The 17,060-nt window shown below is 37.2% G+C and overlaps 1 protein-coding gene across 10 annotated transcripts in view; it reads right to left on the bottom strand.

Annotated features, from left to right (window-relative positions):
- Positions 1 to 17,060, bottom strand: part of TUT4 (terminal uridylyl transferase 4) — a 129,216-nt gene that overhangs the window by 12,731 nt on the left and 99,425 nt on the right. For all 10 annotated transcript variants that reach the window (XM_019957473.2, XM_019957469.2, XM_019957474.2 and 7 more), the window contains exons 21-24: positions 12,502 to 12,579; positions 12,176 to 12,353; positions 11,586 to 11,633; positions 11,415 to 11,497 (exon numbers count right to left, since the gene is read on the bottom strand). In XM_019957473.2, coding sequence (XP_019813032.2) covers positions 11,415 to 11,497; positions 11,586 to 11,633; positions 12,176 to 12,353; positions 12,502 to 12,579 — 387 coding nt within the window. The remainder of the gene's footprint in view (positions 1 to 11,414; positions 11,498 to 11,585; positions 11,634 to 12,175; positions 12,354 to 12,501; positions 12,580 to 17,060) is intronic.

Genomic DNA, 17,060 nt, shown 5'->3' with positions numbered 1-17,060 from the left:
CCTATCATTAAAATAGAAGGCAAATTGTTAATCCTAATCTGCAATTACATTTTATCTATTTCATCTTTGAAAATATTTTTCACAGATGACTGAATCTTTAAGGTACAGAAAATAATGAACGGATCTAGAGTACCTATGGAAGGACCAGTCTCTGATAAAGAAGGTGTATCTGGTGACTGGCCAGAAAGATGTGAAGCAGAATGACTGAGTTCACCCCTTCTCAGTTGTGTCTGACTCTTTGAGATCCCATGGACTATACAGTCCATGGAATTCTCCAGGCCAGAAAGCTGGAGTGGGTAGCCTTTCCCTTCTCCAGGGGATCTTCCCGACCCAGGAATCGAACTGGGGTCTCTTTGCAGGCAGATTCTTTACCAACTGAGCTATCAGGGAAGCTCCCTTCTTAGAGGAACACCAAAATAACAACTAACTGCTGAACAACCATTGAACAATAAAAACAAAAAGGCTGGAACCTATCAAAAAAGACACCCTATATCCAAAGATGAAGAAGCCACAACAAAACTATAGGAGAGGCACAACTGCAGTAAAATCAAATCCCATACCTGCTGTGTGGGCAACTCACAAACTAGAAAATAATTATACCACAGAAGTTCTACCACAGGACTGAAAGCCCTGAACTTCATGTCAGGCTTCCCAGCCTGAGGATCTGGTAATAGGAAGAGAAGCCCCCAGAGAATCTAACTTTGAAGGCCAGTGGGGTTTGATTGAAGAAATTCCACAGAACTGGGAAAAACAGAAATTCCACTCTGAGAAGGAGTACACAAGGACCTCTAGGTACCAGGACTCAGGGGAAAGAACAGTGATTTCATAAGAAACTGGGCTAGATCTACCTGCTATTATTGGAGGGTCTCTGGCAGAGGTGGGGGGGTGGGGCTGTGGCTCACTCTGGGAACAAAGACACTTGCAACAGCAGTTTTAATGAGCATGCATTGGTGTGAGTCCTCCTGGAGGCTACTATTTCCTCCCCACAACCTTAACCCCATTCAACAGCCTGAAGGCTCAAGTGCCAGGACACCTGAGGCCAAACCACCAAAAAGGCTGAAACACAGCCCCATCCATCAAGCAGACAGGTCACTTGAAGTCTTCCTGAGCATGGCCCTTACCACCAAATGGACAAGACACAGCACCACCTACCAGCAGACAGGAACTAGACCCTCCCACCAGGAAGCCTGCACAAGCCTCTTAGACAGCCTCATCCACCAGATGGCAGACAGCAGACACAAGAAGAACTACAATCCTGCAGCTTGCAGAACTGAAGCTGTAATTACAGAATGTTAGACAAAATGAGACAACAGAAGAATATGTCCCAGGTGAAGGAACAAGACAAAACCCTAGAAAAACAAAATGAAGTGGAGATAAGCAATCTAGGGTTAAAAAAAAAAAAAAAATTTCAGATTAATGGTAGTGAAGATGACCCAAGATCTCTTAAAAAAAAAATGGAGCCACAAATTAAGAAGATGAAAGAAACGTTTAACAAAGACACAGAAGAGCTGAAGAACAAACAGAGATGAACAATACAATAACCAAAATGAAAAACACACTAGAAGGAATCAACAGCAGAGTAACTGAGGCAGAAGAAAGGATAAGTGATCTGGAAATCAGAATGGTGGATATCACTGCCATGGAACAGAATAAAGAAGGAAAAGAAATGAAGACACTCTAAGAGACCTCTGGGACAACTTTAAAAGCCTCAAACATTCACATCATGTAGTCCCAGAAGGAAAAGAAAGAAAGAAGGGACTTAAGAAAATATTTGAAGAGGTAATAGTTGAAAACTTACCTAACAAAGGAAAGGAAACAGTCATCCAATTCCAGGAAGGTCAGAGAGTTCCAGGTAGAATAAACCCAAGGAAGAACACACCAAAACAAATAGGAATCAAATGGACAAAAATTAAAAACAAAGAAAAAATATTAAAATATTAAAAGCAACAAAGAAAAGCAACAAATACAAGGGAACTCCCATAAGGTTATCAGCTAATTTCTCAGCAGAAACTCTGCAGGCAAAAAGGGAGAGCTGGACTGTGAAGAAGGCTGAGCGCCGAAGAATGATGCTTTTGAACTGTGGTGTTGGAGAAGACTCTTGAGAATCCCTTGGACTGCAAGAAGATCCAACAAGTCCATTCTGAAGGAGATCAGCCCTGGGTGTTCTTTGGAAGGAATGATGCTAAAGATGAAACTCCAGTACTTTGGCCACCTCATGTGAAAAGTTGACTCACTGGAAAAGAGTCTGATGCTGGGAGGGATTGGGGGCAAGAGGAGAAGGGGATGACAGAGGATGAGATGGCTGGATGGCATCACTGACTCGATGGACGTGAGTCTGGGTGAACTCCGGGAGTTAGTGATGGACAGGGAGGCCTGGCGTGCTGCGATTCATGGGGTTGCAAAGAGTCAGACACAACTGAGCGACTGATCTGATCTGATCTGATCTGATGATATATTTAAAGTGATGAAAGCAAAGAACCTACAGCTAACAGTACTCCATCTGGCAAAGATCTCAATTCAGATTTGATAGACAAAGCAAAAGCTTTACAAACAAGAAAAAACTAAGAAAATTCAGCACCACCAGACCACTTTTGCAACAAATGCCAAAGGAACTTTAAGCAGAAAAGAAAGGGCAACTACTGGAAACAAAATTATGAATGGAAAAGCTTACCAGTAAATACAAAGTAAAGGTAAGAAATCATCTGCACACAAATATGATATCAAAACCAGTAATTATGAGAAGAGGAGAACACAAATGCAGGATATTGGAAAAAAGTTTGAATTAAAAGACCAGCAACTTAAAACAATCTTTTTTATATACAGAATGCTGTATCAAAACCTCATGGTCACCACAAACTAGTTGTGACCAACCTAGACAGCATATTAAAAAGCAGAGACATTCCTTTGCCAACAAAGGTCCGTCTAGTCAAGGCTATGGTTTTTTCAGTAGTCATGTACGGATGTGAGAGTTGGACTATAAAGAAAGCTGAACACCGAAGAGTTGCTGCTTTTGAACTGTGGTGTTGGAGAAGACTCTTGAGAGTTCCCTGGACTGCAAGGAGATCCAACCAGTCCATCCTAAAGGAAAAAGGTCCTGAATATTCATTGGAAGGACCGATGCTGAAGCTGATATGCCAATACTTTGGCCACCTGATGCGAAGAACTGACTCATTTGAAAAGACCCTGATGCTGGGAAAGATCGAAGGTGGGAGGAGAAGGGGACGACAGAGGATGAGATAGTTGAATGGCATCACTGATTCAATGGACATGAGTCTGAGTAAACTCCAGGAGTTGGTGATGGACAGGGAGGCCTGATGTCCTGCAGTCCATGGGGTCGAAAAGAGTCAAGACATGACTGAGCAACTGAACTGAACTGAATATCAAAACCTCAGGGTAACCACAAACTGAAAATCTACAACAGATACATACACAAAAATGAAAATGGAATCCAAATACAACACTAAAGTTAGTCATCAAATCACAAGACAAGAGAACAAAACAATTCAGTTTTGTTGTCCTGAACTGAGTTCAGGACACTGAACTGTTGAACTGAGTTCAGTCACTCAGTTGTGTCCGACTCTTTGCGACCCCAAGAACCGCAGCACTCCAGGCCTCCCTGTCCATCACCAACTCCCAGAGTTTACCCAAATTCATGCCCATTGAGTCAGTGATGACATCTAACCATCTCATCCTCTGTCATCCCCTTCTCCTCCTGCCTTCAATCCTTCCCAGCATCAGGGTCTTTTCAAATGAGTCAGTTTTTTGCATCAGGTGGGTGGCCAAAATACTGGAGTTGAAGCTTCAACATCAGTCCTTCCAATGAATGCCCAGGACTGATTTCCTTTAGGATGGACTGGTTGGATCTCCTGGCAGTCCAAGGGACTCTCAAGAGTCTTCTCCAACACCACAGTTCAAAAGCATCAATTTATCGGCGCTCAGCTTTCTTTACAGTCCAACTCTTACATCCATGCATGACTACTGGAACAAAACAGGAATGGAACAAAAAAGACCTACAAAGCAAATCCAAACCAATTAAGAAAATGGCAATAGGAACATATATACTGGTAATTACCTTAAACATTAAATGGGTTTAGTGCTCTAACCAAAAGAAATAGAGGTGAATGGATACAAAAACAAGATCCATATACATGATATCTACAAGAGACCTACTTCACATCTAGGGACACATACAGACTGAAAGTGAGGGGATGGAAAAAGGTACTCTGTGCAAATGTAAATTAAAAGATAGCTGGAATAGCAATATTTTTCTCAGACAAAAGAGACTTCAAAATAGACAAAAGAGACAAAGAAGGACACTACATAATGATCAAGGAATCATTCCAAGAAGAAGCTATAACAATTGTATATAAATACTTACCCAATACAGAGTACCCCAATATATAAGGCAAATATTAACAGTCATTAAAGGAGAAATCAACAGTAATGTAATTAATAGTGGGGGACTTAAAAATACTCCATTTATATCAATGGACAGATTATCTAGAAAGAAGATTAATACAGAAACACAGGTCTTAAATGACACATTAGACCAGACCACCTTCATTGACATTTATAGAGTATTCCATTCAAAAGCAGCAGAATATACACTTTTCTCAAGAGGCCATGGAACATTCTCCAGGATTAATGACAGGCTGGGCCACAAAGTAAGCTTCAGTAAATTTAAGAAAATTAAAAATCATATCAAGCATCTTTTCTAACCACATTGCTATTAGATTAGGAATCAACTATAAGAAAAAAAAACTAAAAAACACAAATACATGGAAGCTAAAAAAAATACTATTAAACAATCAATGGATCACCGAAGAAATCAAAAAGGACATAAATATTACCTAGAGTCAAATGAAAATGAAAGCACAATGATCCAAAACCTAGGGACATGATAAACGCAGTTTTGAGAAATTTATAGCAATACAATCTTACCTCAGGAAACAAGAAAAATCACAAACAAACAACCTAATTTAATGTCTAAAGCCAACAGAGAAAAAAGAATAAACAAAACTCAAAGTTAGTAGAAGGAAAGAAAGAGAGATCAGAGCAGAAATATAAACAAACAAAATCAATAAAATCAATGAAACAAAAAGCTGATTATCTGAAAAGATAAACAAAACTGATAAACCTTTAGCCAGACTCTTCAAGAAAAGACAGCGAGCTTAAATCAACAAAATTAGAAATTAAAAAGGAGAAGTTACAATAGACATCAGAGAAATACAAAGGATCATAAAAAACTACTACAAACAACTATATGCCAATAAAGTAGACAACCTGGAAGAAATGGATAAATTGTTAGAAAGGCACAGTCTCCTAAGACTGAACCAAAAAGAAATATAAACTTCCAATAAACAAAAGTCCAGGACCAGATGGCATCACAGATTAGTTCCATCACTTAGAGAAGAGTTGACACTTATTCTTCCGAAACTATTCCCAAAAAAATGCAGAGAAATGAATACTCCCAAACTCATTCTATAAGGCCATCACCATACTGAAACCAAAATCAGACAAAGATACTACCAAAAAAAAAATTTATAGGTCACTATCACTGATGAACATAGACACAAAAATCCTCAACAAAAAATACTAGCAATCTGAATCCAACAATATATTAAAAGGATCACACACCATGATCAATTGGGATTTATACCAGGGATGCAAGGATTTTTCAATATCTGCACATCAATTAGTATGATACACCACATCAACAAATAGAAGAATAAAAGCCATACAATCATCTCAACAAATGCAGAAAAAGCTTTAAACAAAATTCAACACCTATTTATGATAAAAACTCTCCAGAAAGTGGGCAGGGAGCGAACATACCTCAACATAATAAAGGCCATATACGACTAGCCTGTAGTTAACATCATACTCCATGGTGAAAAGCTGAAAGCATTACCTCTTAGATTTGGAACATGACAAGGATATCCGTATTCTCACCACTCTTATTCTACATAGTTTTGGAAGTCCTAGCCATAACAAATCAGAGAAGAAAAAGAAATAAAAGGAATATAAACTGGAAAAGAGGAAAACCTGTCACTGTTTTAGATGACATACTATACACAGAAAATTCTAAAGATGCCACCAGAAAACTGTAAGAGCTTATTAATGAATTTGGCAATGGCACCCCACTCCAGTACTCTTTTGCCTGGAAAATCCCATGGACGGAGGAGCCTAGTAGGCTTCAGTCCATGGGGTCGCTAAGAGTCGGACACGACTGAGAGACTTCACTTTCACTTTTCACTTTCGTGCATTGGAGAAGGAAATGGCAACCCACTCCAGTGTTCCTGCTTGGAGAATCCCAGGGACAGGGGAGCCTGGTGGGGTGCCATCTATGGGGTCACACAGAGTCGGACATGACTGAAGCGACTCAGCAGCAGCAGGATATAAAATACACATAAATCTTGCATTTCTATACACTAACAATGAAAGACCAGAAGGAGAAACTAAAGAAACAACCCCATTTATCATCACATCAAAAAGAAAAGATTACCTAGGATTAAACCTACCCAAGGAGAGAAAAGACCTGTACTCTGAAACTATAAAACACTGATGAAAGAAATCAAAGATTACACAAACAGATGGGAAGATATACCATGTTCTTGAATTGGAATAATCAATATTGTCAAAATGATTATCCTACCCAAGGCAATCTACAGATTTAATGTAATCCCTATCAAATTACCAATGGCATTTTCCACAGAACTAGAACAAAAAAAAAATCTTAAAACTTGTATGGAGACACAAAAGACCCAGAATAGCCAAAGCAATGCTGAGAAAGAAAAACAGAGCTGAGAAATCAGGCTTCCTGATGTCTGACTGTACTACAAAGATACAGTCATCAAAATAGTATGGTACTGGCACAAAAACAGAAATACAGATTAACGGACTAAGATGTAAACCCCAGAAATAAACCCATGCAACTATGGTCAATTAATCTATGACAAAGGAGGCAAAACTATACAATGGAGGAAAGACAGTCTCTTTAACAAACGGTGCTGCAAAAACTGCACAGCTACAAGTAAAAAAATGAAATTAGAACATTCTTTAACACCATACACAAAAACTGATTAAAGACCTAAATGTATGACCTGATACTATAAAACAAGAGGAAAACAGGCAGAACACACTTTTACATAAATCACAGCAACATCTTTTCTGAGCCGTCTCCTAGAGTAAGGGAAATTAAAAAATAAACAAATGTGACTTCAACTCAAAATCTTTTGCAAAACAAAGGAAACCATAAACAAAATGAAAAGAAATGATGCGATGGACAGGATTAGTCTCCAAAATTTACAAACAGCTCATGCAGCTCAATTAAAAAAAAAAAACCCAATCAAAAGAAGACATATAGATGGCCAAGAGGCACAAGAAAAGATAGTCAACACTGCTAATTATTAGAGAAATGCAAATCAAAAATTACAATGAGGTATCATTTCACATCAGTTAGAATGGCCATCATCAAAAAATCTACAAACAATAAATGCTGGAGAAGGTGTAGAGAAAAGGGAACCCTCCTACACTATTGGTGGGAATATGAATTGGTACAGACACTATGAAGAACAGTATGGAGGTTCCTTAAAAAACTAAAACTAGACAAATTGAGAGAGTAGCATTGAAACATATACACTGCCATGTGTAAGACAGATGGCTAGTGGGAAGTTGCTGTATAACACAGGGAGCACAACCTGGTCTCTTGTAATGACCTAGAGGCACAGATCTGGGGTGGGGGTGGGAGGGAAGTTCAAGAGAAAGGTATGTATGTATACTTACAGTTGATTCACCTTGATGTATGACAGAAACCAACACAACATAGTAAAGCAATTATTCTCCAATGTAAAACATAATTAAAAAAACAAAACCAAAAAGAAACTAAAAACAGAGATACCATATGATCCAGCAATCCCAATCCTGGGGTACATATCGAGAGAAAATCATAATTCAAGAAGATATATGCACCCAAATGTTCACTGCAGCACTATTTACAATAGCAGACATGGAAGCAACCTGAATGTCCACTGACAAGTGAATGGAAAAAGATGTGGTACACACATACAATGGAATATTAGCCATTAAAAAGAATGAAACAATGCCATCTGCAGCAACGTAGATGGACCTGGACGTTTTCATACTAAGTGAAGAAAGTCAGACAGAGAATGACAAATATCATGTGATATTGCTTATATGTGAATTCTAAAAAAAAAAAAATACAAATGAGCTTATTTACAAAACAGACTCAGACTTAGAGAATGAACTTATGGTTATGGAGGGGCAGGGGGAGGAAGATAGATTGGGAGTTTCAGATTAACATGTACACAATACTACATTCAAAATAAATAACCAACTGTATGTATCTGTACAAGGACCTACTGTATAGCACAGGGAATGCTCCTCAATAGTCTGTAATAACCTAAATAGGAATTTTAAAAAGAATAGCTACATGTATATGTATAACTCAATCACCTTGCTATATACCTGAAACTGATAAACATTTTTAATCAACTATGTTCCTATATGAACACAAATTTTTTTTTTAAAAAAGAAGAGATATCTGAAGATACAAGCAGATTTATAGATATGGTAGCAGAAAGTTGAAGAATATCTATTTAATACCATCTCTGCCTCAAAAGGAAAACATCCAAGTGTGAGAAAGGCAGAGAAGAAAGATAGGACAAAACAAATTGGGCACTGAATTTTTAGTAAAATAAATAAAACTTGGAATAGTCCCTATTGAATGGGAGACAGAGGTAACTAAAGAAATGTAGTAAGAACGTCAGAGAGTATTGAAAGTCCAGTTGAGGCTGGTGAACATTAATTTATAGTTTTGCTATAAACTGCTTAGCTTTAAGACTTTTTTCCATCGGTGCTTAGTCCAAGCATAAAGAGATGGTGGATGGCTGAGTTCATGTAAAGCTGAACACACAACAATGCGAAAGAAGGACAATGGTACAAAGGAATATGAAGTATATGCCACAGGGAGACCAAGGAACGTGAGTTAAATGGAGAGGAAAAATGAAAACAGGAGATAACTGACAGACTGGGAGAAAAGGGATTAATATGTCAGAGAACCTAATGAATAGAAGAATAGTTGAAAAGGGAATATTTCAGTGAGCAAGAAAGTACAGAAAATATACTTGGTCGTCATTTTCACTAGAATCTAAGGGGATGAAACACATCTATTCTATATGCTGTTATAATCCTGCTGCTGCTGCTAAGTCACTTCAGTCGTGTCCGACTCTGTGTGACCCCATAGACGGCAGCCCACCAGGCTCTGCTGTCCCTGGGATTCTCCAGGCAAGAACACTGGAGTGGGTTGCTATTTCCTTCTCCAATGCATGAAAGTGTAAAGTGAAAGTGAAGTCGCTCAGTCGTGTCCGACTCTTTAGCAAATCCATGGACTGCAGCCCACCAGGCTCCTCTGTCCATGGGATTCTCCAGGCAAGAGTACTGGAGTGGGGTGCCATTGCCTTCTCCGTTATAATCCTAGTACATATCAAAGAAATAGGTACAAATCAGGAATTCAGTATGTGTTGAAAGAATGAACTTTACTATGGAAAATATTAAGCATGAAAAACTATATTAACAATGTTATTTTTCTATAATATCAGTTAGAACACTGATACCAACTTAAATGTCCATTTAAGGAGAAGAGTTAAACTGGTATACCCAAGCTCTAAAATACCATATATTGACTTTTAAAGTAGAATAAAGCAAATTAAAAGATGACTGGGAAGAATCATAGGCCCCCTCTGATAGGCTCTTATGCCAAATCACATTCAAGAGGATTCTACGTTAGTATTTCACTAAAAAGTCTGACTGCATGAAACTGCTAGGTTTCTAGAAAACACATGCATGCACACATACTAATAGAATTTCCATGATTTTCAAGTAAAATGCTTTATCAGTGCATCACCATATTTATTCTGATTTGACTGTGCTTTTCATTTATTGTTATTTTAATATATTAGTAAAATTATCACTATATTTTCCTTTTGTTATATATTTTGCTTCTGCATGACTTTTGCGCCATTTCAAATTTTACTGTTATTTTATTTTGATTACAATTATTATCACCCCCACTGCCTATGAATCGGAGAAGGCAATGGCACCCCACTCCAAATCCCATGGATGGAGGAGCCTGGTGGGCTGCAGTCCATGGAGTCGCTGAGAGTTGGACACAACTGAGCGACTTTACTTTCACTTTTCACTTTCTTGCACTAGAGAAGGAAATGGCAACCCACTCCAGTGTTCTTGCCTGGAGAATCCCAGGGACGGGGGAGCCTGGTGGGCTGCCGTCTATGGGGTTGCACAGAGTCGGACACAACTGAAGTGACTTAGCAGCAGCAGCCTATGAATCAGGACTATCAAAACTGCTTCAAAGGAAAAAAGCTCTAGACTTTTTCTGCTTTTCTCACCCCAACAAGCAAGAGTGATGAAACTGAACAAGATCAAAGATATTTATTATGCAATAACAGAGACATTGTTTCTCTTTTAAGATTTCTTCCTTCTTTCTCTGTGAGACTGTGATATCCACCCATTAGAAAGCAACCTAAACCAGATAAGACCAAAAGGAATGGGGGATACTACACCCCCCAGTTCAGGGGGTGAAGTGGAACTCTTAGTTCCATACCATTAGTTCAGCTTACCAAGGGCTGTATCACAATTAAAGCAGAAGCCTCAGCAAATAATAAAGTTTTATCAATATTTTGGGCTTCCCTGGTGGCTCAGACAATAAAGAATCTGTTTACAGTGCAGAGGACCCAGGTTTGATCCCTGGGTTGGGAAGAGCTCCTAGAAGAAGAGAATGACTACGCACTATAGTATTCTTGCCTGGGAAATCCAATGGACAGAGGAGCCTGGTGGGCTACATACAGTCCATAGGTTGCAAGGAGTCTCAGACATGACTGAGCAACTAACCCTTTCACTTTCACATTGATACTTTGGTACTGACTTCTCTGTTTGTATTTTCACCAAGATTTCTAGAGATAGAAGAGAGGCAGTAGGGAGCACCTCAGATTCACAATTAAAGGATCCTGAGTCCTATCAACTCTCACTTGTTTAACAAATGCTTATTTGATGCATCCTATGTGCCAGAAATTATGACAAGCACTGGCAATATGATGGTAAACCTCACAGACATGGCCTCTGTCCTCATGGAGCTAAACAATCTAGTGGGAGAGACAGAATTTAACAAATAGATTAAAAAAACAGATAAAATATAGCCAACAGATATCTCACTATAGACTATGGTAAGTGCAATAAGAAAAGACAGAGGGAGTTATAACCATCTTTTCCCCTATTCCTAACACCAACTTGTAACAGGATTAGGTTTCTTATACTACAAAAAAAAAAGTTCTACAGGAAAACAGAAAAGACTCAGAATTCGAATTATGTAAACTTACAGCTTCTCTGCCAATGAGTGGGTAAAAAGGGGTACCAAAAAGTTTCCTTCCATTGATAAATGCTTTCATGATGAAATTGGTCACTATTGAAAAAAGAAGAAAAACAATGAAGATCCAGACCTTAAGGTGTAAGAGCTTTAAAAGCAGGGTATTTCTATATTTAAAACTTACTTTTTCTAGAAACTCCAGCACCAAGGTTATGATTCAAATCAAAAGGATCTAGAAAAGAAATATTTTATTCTTTAATTAAGAAGCTCACTGTAACATAAATATACTTAGTAACCATAACTAGAGTCTAATACTAAGTAACACAGACCAAAGTCAGAAATTATTATTATTTTTTTTAGAAATTATTTTTTTATAATTACAGATTAAAGGATGGAAACTGGAGGATAAAAAAAGGATAAAAAAAAAAAACACACAAGGAAATATCTTCCAAATTCTAATGTGTTTCAGTTTCCCTCTCAATTTCATTAGCCAAATAAAATTCTAGTTTTTCAAAGGAAATTTGCTGTATGACTCAGAGAACTCAAATTCAGATTCTATAACAACCTAGCGGGGTGGGAAGAGTGAGAGGTGGGAGGAAGGTTCAAGAGGGAGTGGACATATGTATACTTACGGCTAATTCATGTTGATGTATGGCAGAAACCAAAGCAATATTATAAAGCAATTATTGTTCAATTAAAAATATATTTTAAAAATTCTGCTTTTGTCTTGTTTTGCTTTGTTTTGTTCCTAATTAATATCAGATGAATGATTACCTTCAATGGCAATACATTTTGACGTCCACTGCTTCTCAAAAGTTGTCAACAGTTTTTTCTGCCGAATGCTAATTACATATTCTTTGAAATCAAATTCTTCAGTATAGAAGCGAAGCAGTCCCAACCAAAGCTCTCCTAATGTTTCTGTGTTCTTTCCAAGTGAAGGTAAACGTTTTTTCTAAGGTGAGAAGAAAAAAAGGAGAGTGACATATCTATCTATACTTATCCAAAATATAGATCCCAAATCCAAGTAAAATTATTAAATTATGCAAATCCTAACATGTATCAGTGAACATTCCACAACATAAAAACTATGAAGAAATTACCAGTTCTTCTGTTTTATCAAAGAAAAAAGCATTCCATCCATCAACCATTCTCTGTGGAATCTGTTTTCCATCAAAGATCTGCATTAAGAAAATCAATTTTATTATTAGATTTCAAGTCATCCAACTCAAAGCCTAAATACCTTCACATCATTTTAGAATTTACATATAATAGACATATTGAAATATTTATTCCAAAAGGAACATGTCAAGATGGTATAATTTGATGTCAAGTTATTAATGAAAATGAATAAAATGTATCTGAAAGACCAAAGCTGGGAAAGGGTATCTTGAGAGCACCAGACTGTCCAAATGATACATTTGATGTTATCTATTTGGTCTATCAAAACACATCCAGCCCAAGTTTAATTAAGTAAAACTAAAAAAATAAATGAAAATGGCATTTTCATCAAAGGATCACAGATGCAGAAATCCATAAGAGATAATACTCACTGACTGTAAATCTTAAGGAAATCAAAGAAGCTGTTGTGGGGAACAGCTCTAGTACCTTTAATCAATTATGTGTATCAGATGAGGCTGAAAAGGGCCTGGACACTGATTCTCTTTTAAATAGAATATTAGATAGCTTTTCTTGACATTTTGATAAATATTGTGAAATCTTCATGATTAATTATGAATAGTAATTCCCTGTCCTAAGGAAAGGGGGGAAGATAATGCTATTCTACTAGAAGAATTTCATAAGATGATTGTACAGGTACAACTGACCTCTATAAGGAATTTTGAGACTTATTTCTTATAGGAGCTTTAAGAAAGAGATGCAATAAAGTAAAAAGCTGGGATAAGTGCAGAGTCAGGAGACCTCATTTCTAGTCTTAGTCCTGCCAACTAATAATTCTGGACAAGACAATTATCCTTCGAAATCCTCAGTTTTCCCAATGGAAAAAAAAAAAAGAGAGATTAGATTAATTAGGTCAGTTGTTTTCAAATTTTATTTTTCTTTCAAACTGTTAGAACCCCTTCCTAAAATGGATTCTTCTTGGAAGTTCAACAGTAAAACAGAGGTACTCTGATAAAAGCCTGAGTGGAGAAAATTACAGCCTATCTTTTCCTTCCTCCACTCCTCACACACATTTTAAAGAGCTCTCAGAGCTTGTCAGGGCTTCCCTGGTGGCTCAAAGAATCCTCCTGCAATGCAAAAGACCTGGGTTAGAACCCTGGGTTGGGAAGATTCCCTGGAGGAGGGCATGGCAACCCACTCCAGTATTCTTGCCTGGAGAATGCCCATGGACAGAGGAGCCTGGTGAGCTATTGTTCATGGGGTCGCAAAGAGTTGGGCATGACTGAGCAGTCTGACTAAGCACAGAACTTATCAAAATAGACTTTAAAACCATTAGCTAAGGTGCTCCCCATGGCTCCTTCCATTTTAAATGAGACAGTTAATTATAAAATTAACTGCATGTCTGTCCCTCTAGTTTCACTCTTAGGTTTAAGTTCCTTGTGGGCAAGGACTATAACTGACATCTAGAGCCAAAACTCCTACCACATCAAAGCCTGCCATATAGAGAATACTTAATACATGTCTGTTGAATGAATATATTTACTCTGTAAGCATGTTTACATAAAGATCAGGTTTCCAGGGACCTAAACTAATACCTGGCCTTTTACTATTTACATATAATTTAAACAAACACAGTTACCAAGAATCATCTAGCATAAATTGCAACATTCCATAAATCAAAAAAGAGAAAGTCCAGCAATTACAGGTATTAATATCTAAAATAAGAGACATGGGATCCTACACTCAAGGAAGAAAAAAAAGGTTTTAAAGGGGCAAAAGTATAACATCTTGCCTTCGTAGATTAAGGTGCTATTATACAAGCTGCCTCTTTAGACTTTGATTATTTCAATAGATTCCTACTTTTGAGAAATAACCAACATCCAAACCCAATCATGTTGGCTAATAACACAGTAAACTGAACCTGAGGGCTCTGGAGAGCCTTTAATCACTGATTTGCCACCTGTTTTAATGACCTATCATGTTTCATAGAGCCTAACTTTTCACTGTTTCAGCCCTTAGAAGTACTAATATTGTCCTCTCTTTCTCTTAAACACACACACACACATACAAAACATATCTACGTTCTCTTTCTTGTCTTAAAAATTTATCATTGATTTGGCTACATCGGGTCTTAGTTGTGGCCTGTGGGATCTTTAGTTTTGGCATGCAGACACCTAGTTACAGCATAGGATCTAGTTCCCCTCCCAGGGATAGAACCTGGGCCCCCTGCATTGGGAGCGTGGAGTCTTTTCCACTGGATCACCAAAGAAGGCCCCACCTTCTTTGTTTCTTTTTCTTTCTCTCAATGCCAATCATTCTCTACTCAAGCACTCAAGTCTTCCCTCTAAAACCTCACCAAACAAGTCTTTCTTATTTTGTATTATGATATTTTAATATCTACTGGAATATTTAAACTGTAATTTTTTAGTTGTGGTAAAATATATATAAAGCTTATCATCTTCAAGCATTTTTAAGAGTACAGTTCAGTGGCATTAATCACATTCACATCACTGTGCTACCATCACCATTATCCATCCACAGAATTTTTCTCATCTTACACAAATGAAACTCTGAACCTATTAAACAATAGTTTCCCATGCCTCTCTCTCTCCAGCCCTGGCAACCATCATTCTACTTTCTGTCTCCATGTATCTGACTACGCTAGGTACCTCCTATAAATGGAATCATATAGTATTTGTCCTTTTGTGACTGGTTCATTTCACTTAGCATAATGTCCTCAAGGTTCATCCATTCAATTTCAATTTTTAAGCTGATAGAAGCTAAGAAAACATAGTTCATAATATCAATTGTGACTAACACTCCCTAATCTTCTCTTGGTATTAATTTTTATGTGAAAATTTACTTTTACTTACAATGATTGCTAGAATACAGCAAAATCATCTTGCTTAGAAAAGCTCCTTTGACCTAAAGAATTCTGTATTGTTGATCATGAATAACACTCAGCAAAGCCTTACTTATTATACCCAGTCACTTAAAGTCTAAGTTCAGTTACAAATGGAGTCAAAGATCATCAGCTTCATTAAACATATCCTTACCCTTAAAAGTTGATCGATGCCAATGATCAATACTTAAATGATGCCAGAGCAATGGACAATGGGGTCCCATATGACAAGCAAAAAAGGCCAGAAGCAAAAATCCATTTATCATCAGTTCATATGTATCACAAAGCCCCCCACAATCAGAGCTCATTATGATGGAAAACATTCCATGGACTGTCTCTCATTTCATCAATCACTGTCTGTTAAGCAGATAATGGAACAGTTCTTGAAGTTGGCTACAGCAATCCTACCTACAATTTTCCAATAATAATATTAATAAAGCTGCTAATGATAATAATAAAAGTAATAATAAAAGCAACCACCATTTATAAATTCCTACTTTAGCATCTACTGCATTCAAAACCATTTGATGTCTCTGTTCCTTATATCAACACTGAAATAATACTACTATTATTACATTTTTACAAAAGATAAAATTAAGACTAGTGGTAGTCAGGCAGCTTAATGAAGGCCACATGTTAAAATCAGGATTCAGATCAATTAACTCTGACTCCAAAACCATGGTCTGCCCATTATATCATCGTCTTTCCATTATATCACGCTGCCTCAATAACTCTTCATCCATGGGTAACATAATGAGAGAACAGAGACAAACCACAATGAAAACAAACTCTGCGTTCCATTTGGGTTAATCACAGTATTCTATCAAAGGCATAGCAAAGTATAGCAAATGGCTGCTATAATATTATTGGGGCAATTATGCATAAGATCTCCAAATTTAAAGCCTTAACAAGAATTAGACTAATATAGAGAATAACCTTGGCTTTGGCAGGCTTAACTAATTCATGCAAAATTTTAAATATTCTATAGTGAACAAACTTGGTAAAAAATAAACATCACTCAACACAGATTCAAGCAACTTAAACTTTTCTGTTAGAAAAGGATATTTAAATTTTTTCTCTCCCACTATTTGTTTAAAAGAGGGAAGGAAATGCTGTTAAAACCACATGGCATTCATTAGAACTTTAAAAAACTTACTAAGGCCATCTGGCACACAATATGGCTTATTATTTTACAATATACATCTTTGCTATGATGACCAAAGTTAACGTGAAATCAGAATATGTGATTTTCCAAATAATTCTGATGGTTACTGCCTACCTCAAAATAACCACCTTTCTAAGAAATTAGACTTTGATCCACCCCAAGGCTTGCTCATTCACTTTGTGCCAAGAAAAAGGAGGAACAGATGATGATTAAGAATTCTTTTGGTTCTATTTTAGAGAGTATAAATGGGCTATAACAAGCCTCTATGAGTCACCAAATCTGAGTAAATATAATATGTTTCTTTTGATGTATATTCTTATGCTTAATACAACTGACATGACCTTACAGAGATAAGAAAGAATTTCCTTGAATTTTTTCCTCAATCAAAATTCACAAAGTTGACCAAAACATATACAGAATAAATCAAACTTCAGGCTTCCCTTCTCAAGAATCTGCCTGCAATGCAGGAAGGAAGA

The sequence above is a fragment of the Bos indicus genome, chromosome 3 (genome assembly GCF_029378745.1).
Source record: "Bos indicus isolate NIAB-ARS_2022 breed Sahiwal x Tharparkar chromosome 3, NIAB-ARS_B.indTharparkar_mat_pri_1.0, whole genome shotgun sequence".
Lineage (NCBI taxonomy): Eukaryota > Metazoa > Chordata > Mammalia > Artiodactyla > Bovidae > Bos > Bos indicus.
This window is presented reverse-complemented; position numbering and strand designations above follow the sequence as displayed.